Source organism: Mesoplodon bidens (assembly GCF_964165515.1).
Source record: "Mesoplodon bidens genome assembly, chromosome: 10".
Classification (NCBI taxonomy): Eukaryota; Metazoa; Chordata; class Mammalia; order Artiodactyla; family Ziphiidae; genus Mesoplodon; species Mesoplodon bidens.
This window is the reverse complement of record NC_138172.1, coordinates 92,526,790-92,536,170: the sequence shown is the minus strand read 5'-3', so window position 1 is coordinate 92,536,170 and position 9,381 is coordinate 92,526,790. Positions and strand designations below refer to the sequence as shown.

Sequence of the window (9,381 nt, the reverse complement as noted above, 5' to 3'; positions counted from 1 at the left end):
GGTTTTCTAGTCTGACTGGTGAGAACAGGCACTGTAAGAGCTCAGAGTACCATTCCCTCTAATCATTTTGGGTGGTTCTTTCCCCAGCCTTGAGTAGTTTTCTTACATGCCTGTGTTGATCAGTCCTCCGCTGAGTACTCAAGGGGACCCTCTGCAGTCCCCAGAATTCTCTCTGTCTCCTCTCAGGTACTTTTCCCTGCAAACTCTTGCCACCTTTTCCCTCCCTGGACTCCCAGCATCTTCTCCTCAATTCAAGGACTCTGCTGGCTGTTTGGGGTTTTCCTTCCCTGTACCATCATCTGGAATCTTTCTCAAGGCAGTTAGATAAAGGTAATCATAGGCTCACTCTATTTGCTTTCCATCTCTCAGGAACCACTGTCCTTCATTGCCTGGTGTCCACTGTCTTAAAAGCCATTGTTCCACATATTTTGTTTTTAACTGTTTCTAGTGGGAGGGTAAGTCTGCTTCTTATTACTCAATCTTGATTGGAAGTCTACCTGAATCATGTTACATCAGGGGAAAGGGAAGAATGTTGGAGGCATCACTTAACCAAATTTTTGACGCTGTCAAGATATATAATAATCATAAAACAGATAATTTTTAAAAAATATATAACAGATTGAGGAAAGAGGACAGGGGAGATGTCTCTTTTTTTCCTCTTGTGGCAACTTTGAAGCATTCTTTGCTTTTTTTTCCTAACAGAATGGGAAATAAAAGAATTTTTATATTGTTGCTAAATTGAATTCAACCCAAGCTAAATGTATTGTATAAGAGGATAACAAGCTGAATATTCCCCCCTAGCAGTTTGAAGGGATATCACATGTGCTCTGAACAACTGAAAGTACAATTTTACTGCATTGTGTGGTGTACTTTGAAAGTAAGATTCTCCCTCCTAGGTGAGCATCACTGCTAATATCACTGCAAATATCTGTCACTGTCGCCCTTTCAGCACTTAGCTGGTAAATAGTCAGCCTAATTAATAGTCAGCTGGGATTCACTCTGGAAGGGGAATAAGAATAAACTCAGCAGGAAAGTTGTAGGCTTGCCCACTACGGACAGTTCTTCAATTACTTCTTTTAATTCTTCAGATACTGCACTGAAAGAGATTGATGGATCCATTAGTGATAAATCCTGTCAGGAGAGAAGCATGTTCCCTGCTGCAGTGCTTCTGGAGCACATCACTGTTTGGGCATAATCTTGGGGTCCCCGTCGGAGTCCCCACTGTCTGTTTGTAAAGTAAAAATACATTTGGAAAAAAAAGGAGGATTTTTGTCATGAAATACAGTATGATCCTCTGCTGAGTGCTGGAGAAACTCTGCTAAGGGAAGAAGAAACAGTGGGATTCATGTAGGCGACGTGGACTTAGGATCACTGGGTGTAACCATATCGTGGGCCCATAGGTTGATAAATGAGCCCCTTTCTGACCCTCACACGCCTTATACAATGAGTATAATAATACACAACCTCCCCAAGAACAAGAAGGAGATGGTATTACTTCTCTTGGGGTTCCACCCGGTCCTATGAGCAATGATGCTGACATTAGTTGCCTCACTGACCTGGGCCCTATATTCTCCTAACTCCCGGGCAGCCACAATGGCCTCCACCCTCTCCCTTGCATGGTCGAAGCATGCTCTGGCGCAGGGCATTCTTGCTTGCTGTTCTCTCTGCTGAGAAAACGCCGTCTCCCTCCATCCACAAAGGTCATTTCCTCTCTACCTCTCCTGACCCCCAATCTAAAACTATAGCTCCCCCCCACCTCCCAGTTACTTTCTATCCGTTTCTGAGCTTTATTTTCCTGCACAGCACTTTTCACCACCTCCCAGGGTATCCATCTACTCTTTTGTTTATTCCGTTGCCGCTCTAGACTCTAAGCTCTTTGAAGGCAGAGACTTTGTTTTGGCCTCTCCTGTACCCTCAGCACCTGGAACGGTGCCTGGTGCACAGTAGGAGCTCAATAAATATTTGTTGAGTGAATAAATAAGCAGACATGTAGAACAAATGGCAGACTACATAAGTATGTGTGGATGACAAGAAGATTGGCTTGGTTAGGTAGAAGTAACAAATGATGCTTGGCCATAAATTAAAATTCAATACATCAGACAATGGGAGATTTCATAGGAGCCTATAGGTATGGTGTCAGCTGGGGTGCCTGAGGGGCAATCGAGGAAGGTGATGAAGGATTCATGAGAAAAATGAGGCAGGTTGGGTCTGAAACACTTCCCCAAGAATTAGTAAGAAGAGCCTCTGAAAGGACAGGGGCGGCCATCATCCCGTAGCTGGCTGATGTACACTCCATGGAGAGTGGAACAGCACAGGCTTTTTTGGACCCACACAGTTACTTAATACTAGCACCTGCAAGTGTGGTGGCAGGTACCTCACCACGTGCAAAAAGTGACCATCAGCTGCCACTCAAGAGCATTCACAAAACTGAGCTGGAGTTTAGCATTAGCCCTCGAGCTGGCATTCTGAACACGGACCTTTTTTTTTTAAGAATGAATGACATTTTTTCATTCTAGGTCCACAGTCTCTGCATGACCCTTCTACTCTTAATAGTTGTCCCTACAAGAATTCCACCTGCCGACACCTGGCTGAAAGGTAGGGCTAAAGCAGATGTTATCACACACCAACTCTGAGCTCAGCAGAGCACCTGACACTTAGTAGGTGCCCAATCCATGTTTGGGGAATTAAATGGAAGGGAGCTATTTCTGCAAACAAAGACACTGGTGCCACCTGGTATGGGGAGGAAGCCCATTCAGGCACAGGGAATTGAAGAACTGAGTTCCTCTTTCCCACCGGAGGCTGGTCCAGAGCATACTCAAGACTCACGCACACGTTTCTGTTCGGGAAAGTTGTCCTAACCTTTCCCCTTCATAAAAAATCTTTCTCTCTCTCTGTTTCCTTTTTGTCTCTCTCTCTCTCTCCCTCCCCCATCCCTAACTCTCAAAAAGAGTACTGGTACCTGAATTTCAGTCTTCACAGAGAGAGGGAAATCAGTAACAGCCTCCCTGTGATGGATCTCCTGGAGAGACTCAACAGACTTTTGAGGGGAGAAGAGGTATAATTTCCCTCCAAGTAATTCAGACTATCAGGCCCTCACCACAGCTTGTTCCAAAAGAGAGCACGGAGCAGGCAGCTCGCTGGGGCTGCTATAATTGTAGAGCCTGATCAAAGACAAGACAGAGGGAAGGAGAGTGAAGCAGGGAATCATGGGGCTTGTGTGAACCCCACCCACTCAGAAGGGGGCTTCTCCAGAAGAAAGAAAATTGGCAGCATCCACTGTGAAAAGGGCAATGCTTGCTTTCAGTTGGTGGTAAATGACAAGTGATATCTGCACTCTTTTTAAAAAATTATTATTTTCCTAGAGCTTGGGGCCTGATGCATGAGGGCTAGAGGGCAGTTGAACTGTCCTCGTGGGTCTAAAAATGAGATGTCAGCAAGCTTGTGGTTAAAAAAAACCCAAAAAACTAATCTTGTTCAAAAGCTAGATTATCCAACAAAAATTGTTTTCTTCACTTGCAGTGATGTTAGTTTGATAAAGTTGTGGACTTTCAGTCAGAGTTTAGAATTTTACAACTTTACAATAAAAAAAATAGGTCAACCCTAAATGTCAAAATATAGCCTAAATCATCTTAGCTGCCCTGAATTTTGTAATTACTGTGGGTGAGTGAAGCATTTTCCATGTCTATATATATATTTAGTTAGTTATATATTAAATATATATATTAGGACGATTAAATATAAATTCAATAACCCTAGGAGGTAGGTATTATTGCTATCTCCTATTTTAAAGATGAGCACACTGAGATTTAGGAAGGTGAAATAATTTCCCAAGGTCAAAGGTTGATCTTCTCTGAAGCCCAGATTCTTCTCCCCTCTGCTCTTTGCAATGTGGCAAGCATTCCTATGCATATGAATAACTCCAAATGCTTCTTAAAAATGCAGATTCTGGGGCACCCATCTCAGAGATTCTGATCCAATGCATTTGTTTGTATTGCTGGGAATCTGCATTTATGACAACATGCAGAGGTTATTCTGAAACAGATGCTACAGTACCTCACTTTGAGAATAGGTGCTCCAGGGGCTATTAAATATTCAGCATCCTCCTAGTCAAGTCCTTTTATTACAAGAGTGAGGCGCCGGCCCCCAGAGGTAAAACAACTTCCTGGAGGCCAGTCCACTACCGAGCCAGCTGGCCCAGCATTCTTTCCACCACATTCCAGTGGAGAAAAAATTCAAGTCTCTTAGAAAGCTTTGTTCTTCCCCTAGTCTTTCAGTTCTGCAGGCAGCCAAACTCCCCTAGAGCATCAAACAATATGTTCAAGGCCAGAGCGGAAAAATCACACCACTCATTCTAAAAGTCTCAGTGCTGTGTGCCCACGTACTGGCAAAATTAGAAGCAGTGAAAATCATTTAAATATTACTTTTCTTTAATTGTGAGAATATCAGCGTGTGAAAATTGCCATGTGTAACCTTAAGAGTTGTTACAGCTTTCTAAAAAGCAAGTTTGCCTTTCCAACTGCCATTCAGCGAGGACTGGCTGCCCTCTTACACATCCCCATTAAAGCCTCAGCGCAGTCTTAGACCCACAAAAGACCTAAAGGTGGTTCAGAACTGGTTCTTAAGGGTAGATGTAAATGGAAGGCTTATAATTCTATGAGATTATCATGGCTACATTTCCTGTGAAGCTGCCATTCGCCGAGGTATTCCTCTGAGATTGGCATTTTCTCTCTGTATTTACCCAGTTTGTGTTGAATGAGCCAACATCGAGATTGGTGGCTTAATGCCAAGGTTTGGTAAACAATTGTTCCCCTGTTTGTGGGCTTATTCATTTATTTCTGAGTGTTCTCTGCCAGAATCCGTCCTATCAAGTCCCTTAGAGGGAGGCCTAAAATACGCTCGCACTCTGCATTTTAGGCAACTCCATTAATTCATCGCTGGTGTCATGGCAAGCTTTCGCACAGGGATTGCAAAAATCTTGATTATGCAAATGTGTTGTTGTGTGTTTCTTAACAATATGCTGGTATAACTTGCTTTGATTCATAGTAGTTTTATCACACAACCGTTCACAGACAGATCCATGAGGTTTCTAAATGTGCTTGGTTCTGTTACTGAGGCAACCTGCCCCAGTGGATTCCTCAGATATAAACTTCACGTCTGAGCGACACAATGTGTGCGTGAAGGGGAGGACTGTTTTCCAGAAACACAATGTTTGGGTTGAGGCGTCTGACAAAGGGATGTGAAGAACCAGAACAATATGGGGTTTTTAAATTAGGTCTTTAAATTCAAGATGACACTTGAAATACCACCCTCTTTCTTACAATCTGGTGCTCTTTTTTTCTTTTTCCAGACACTACAAGCGTCCCTGCGCTAAGTCTCAGGATGCAAAACAGCTGAGCAGCACAGGGAAGTTTTGTTGCCTACTCCATAGCCATTCTGTTGAACAGGGCACTCCATCGAAGCAGGGGAGGGTTTTAGCAGTTGAATGAAGCCACTTAACAAAATGTTTCATGGGCCTGGGAGTTGTTAGTTAATGAGATAAATTCCCCTCTTAGGGCAGCTATTTCCTGGGAGTTTTTGGCCCTTCTGGAAGCAGTACAAGCTCTTTCAGGCCGTTAGGGTTCCGCAGAATTATTTCATGCCCTTGTGGGAATTACTTTATCATTTTAAATCAGAGATCAGCAAACATTTTCCATAAAAGGCCAGATAATAAATATCTTCAGCTATGTAAGCCATATGGTCTCTGTCACAACTATTCAACCCTGCCATTGTAGCAAAAAAGCAGTCAGAGATAATATGTAAATGAATGGGAGTGTCTCTGTTCCAATAAAACTTTATTTACAGACAATGGAACTAGGATGCCATGTAATTTTCAGGAATTACTAATTAATGTTCTTTTTTTCCTATATTTTTTCAACCATTTAAAATCTATTCTTAGCTCATGTGTCAGATAAAGACAGGCAGTGGGCCATAGTTTTCCCATCCTTGCTTTCAGCCAATTGACTGATAAAATAGAAATACCAACACAGTCATCAGCTTCCCTCATTTACCTAATCCTTAGCAAGCCCTCAAAAATGTCAGCTATTACTGATATAATTAGTCAGTTGGGACACGTTTGGGACTGAAGGTCAGCACAGAATTTTTCTATGCATAGGAAGAATGCTGGTAAACTCAGTGGATTTGGTGGTGGGATTAGAATTGATTTCTCTGACGTCCCACTTCCTAGAAAAGCTTAGGGTCTGAACTAAAATTGTAGAGTTTTCAATGTGAGCTCTGAAACCCCTTGGCTGCGTGGTACCAACCGTTGCCCCCGCCAACCCCCGCCGCCCTGATATACTAACCTTCCCAGTGCTGCGGGGAGACATGTCTGCTCTCTGGTTTGCCCATCATCCCTGGAAGGGTAACTTTCAGAACAGACAGAAGAGGAAAAGCTACCTCCAGAGCCTGGGTGCTGGCAAGTAAGGATTTTCTTTTCTTCTTCACTCTGAGCCACTAACTTGCAAAGATCCTTTCTCTACCAGGGAAGAGGATGAGAAGCTGGTGTGGCACCCAGGCTCCTAGTTGTAATTTTATGTGATAAAGGTGCTTCCTAGACAGAGGATACCTTGATAAAATGAGGCCAGGGTTTCTTTTCCTCTATGCTTGATTGTCTAATAAACTTCATTTTATTCTTCCCTGTCATTTTACTCCTCGATTCTTTCTCCTTCCTCCCATTTTTCCTTTCTCCTTTCTGCATTTTGAAGTCATGATTTGATATTCTGACGAGCTCTACACCCTTCCCACTCCAAGTGTGACCCTCTGCAAAAAGCGACAGAAGCACTGGGAGATTTTCAGAAATGTGGGACTTGGGGGCTGCACCCTAAACCTACTGAATCATAATCTGCATTTTAACAAGATCTCCAGGGTGAGCACTGTAAAGTTTGGGAGGCCCAAGTCCTTACAATACCCTCGTCGCTCCAGAGAAAAAAAAAGCTCAAGACAAACCTCAGGCTTAAATAGATTCCGGAGGGAAGCAAAAACTTGACCTTCCGGAGATTATTCATATCTGAGGAGAAAAATGGAGAGTAGTAGTCAAACTTTAAAGTGAGCAAGTGACAGCCCTACTTGGGTGAGCCTCGAAGGATTTTTCCCTCTAGCAGTCATCCAGGTGGAAACAGGTTATCCAAGACCAGAACAGGATAGTTAAGGACACAGAGCCTGGAGCCTTAGAATGGCGCCCTGAAGGGAGATGTGGAAATGATACCAGCACACATTCTGTGGCTCAGGCTGGGGGTAACAGAGGCCACTTCACTGCAGAGAGAGGTCAGAGGACAGTGAAGAGGGCAGAGGCATTGCTTGGCATTCTGGAATAAACAGCCAGTGGTGTGCTCTCTGGGGGAGGGGGGCTGAGGAGAAAGCCTTTGATTTGTAGCATTCACCAGTTTTCATGGTGTACATAGTCCTACCTTGGCTGATTTTAAACTATCAATGTGATATCACTGAAGGTGGAGTTGGGAAGAGACACACAGTAGCACACCATACAGATACAAGAGACGTCAATAAACTCAGAAACGTAGTAAGTTGTAATAATTAGAAACTGATTAAAATAATTTCCTCTTCTTCAATTAGAAACTGAGGAGTTGTACTTATTACCTTTTTTTTTTTTTTTTTCCCGGTACGCGGGCCTCTCACTGCTGTGGCCTCTCCCATCGCGGAGCACAGGCTCCGGACGCGCAGGCTCAGCAGCCACGGCTCACGGGCCCAGCCGCTCCGCGGCATGTGGGATCTTCCCAGACCGGGGCACGAACCCGTGTCCCCTGCATCGGCAGGCGGACGCTCAACCACTGCACCACCAGGGAAGCCCTACCTTTGTTTTTTTTTTTTTTTTTTTTTTTGCGGTATGCGGGCCTCTCACTGTTGTGGCCTCTCCCGCTGCGGAGCACAGGCTCCGGACGCGCAGACTCAACAGCCATGGCTCACGGGCCCAGCCGCTCCGCGGCATGTGGGATCCTCCCAGACCGGGGCACGAACCCGTGTCCCCTGCATCGGCAGGCGGACTCTCAACCACTGCGCCACCAGGGAAGCCCCCTACCTTTGTTTTTAATATAACTAATTTGTGAGTTTATGTAATTTAATTTTTAGTAATGGCTGTGTTGAACACCTAGGTCCAAATATTCCCGAGAATTGGCTCTCATGAGACAGTACAAGCGGGCTCCAGCACATACCTTTAAAAGGGGCATTTTTCTACTTAGAGGGGTGGGATAGGGAGGGTGGGAGGGAGACGCAAGAGGGAGGAGATATGGGGATATATGCTTATGTATAGCTGATTCACTTTTTTATAAAGCAGAAACTAACACACCATTGTAAAGCAATTATACTCCAATAAAGATGTTAAAAAAGGGGGGCATTTTTCACAACTTCGGACTGTAAATGATAGGATGCCTCAAAAGATAGCTGCACAATACTTTTGGGTATCATTCATTCACACTGATGTCCTAGCAAACCTCTCTGTTCACAGATTGCCTTCAAAGGAAAAAAAAATGATCTGTAGTATTTCACTCTTACAGTTCATCCTACAAACTTCCGTTAAACTTTCTCAAGAACGTTTTATAGGTGTCCTCTGTTTTGAGTTCTAGTTGAGAATTTTTCAGTTTCCAATTGGAACATTTCATGTGACTTATTACGCCCATGAGTTAACACTTTCAGAGATGTTCCCCAAACACCATTTTAGCCTGGTTTCAACTCTTCATTCACAAATTTTTAATGCCTGTCGCTCAACAATTATAATGCCTTGGCTTGAGTTTCATCTCATCTTTCCTCTTCTTCAATTTTAGCCAAAGGAAAATTGACAGGCAGCATCCTCACGGCAGTAAGGAGAGAGAGTGAAATGAGCTTAAATGGTATAACGCAAATAATCAGCTTCCTATAACAGAGCTGACCATTAATTTCCTTAGCAGGATCCAGAACTTTTACGACATTTCCAAGAATCCTTTCTCGTATTTGCCTGGTGTTACGGATACACGGGACAGTGAGGCCACCTGGTGCCTCATTCCAGCTCCCTCATTAACTGCCCCCCCTTCTACGTCACTCAACCTCACTGAGCCTAAGTTTGCAGCCTGTAAAATAAGGGGCTGGTAGATAATGTCTAGATCCCTTTCAGCTTTTTTTAAAAAAAAAAATTATTCTGGAAAATAAAAATTAATTGGAAATAGGATAAAAGAAAAAAAATCCAGGAAGAAACAACTTTTTGCTCATTTGGGCAGTCCGCCTGGTCTGCCTTTCTTTGATGGATGCCACCGTTTTAATTCTAAGAGAAATATGCACACCCATCCACCCTCTTTCCTTACAAGGTAACAGCTCATAAAATGCACCTTCCATAAAAATGATTTGCATGACCCATTTCGC

At 43.6% G+C, this 9,381-nt stretch overlaps 1 protein-coding gene across 1 annotated transcript in view; it reads left to right on the top strand.

Moving 5' to 3' along the window:
* Positions 1–6,360: 6,360 nt before the first annotated feature.
* STMND1 (stathmin domain containing 1) overlaps positions 6,361–9,381 on the top strand; it is a gene marked incomplete at its 5' end in the record, with an annotated part of 36,272 nt that continues 33,251 nt past the window's right edge. Inside the window, 2 exon segments of the mRNA XM_081247415.1 lie at positions 6,361–6,455; positions 8,934–9,094. Of these exon segments, the coding sequence (XP_081103541.1) occupies positions 6,361–6,455; positions 8,934–9,094 (256 nt within the window).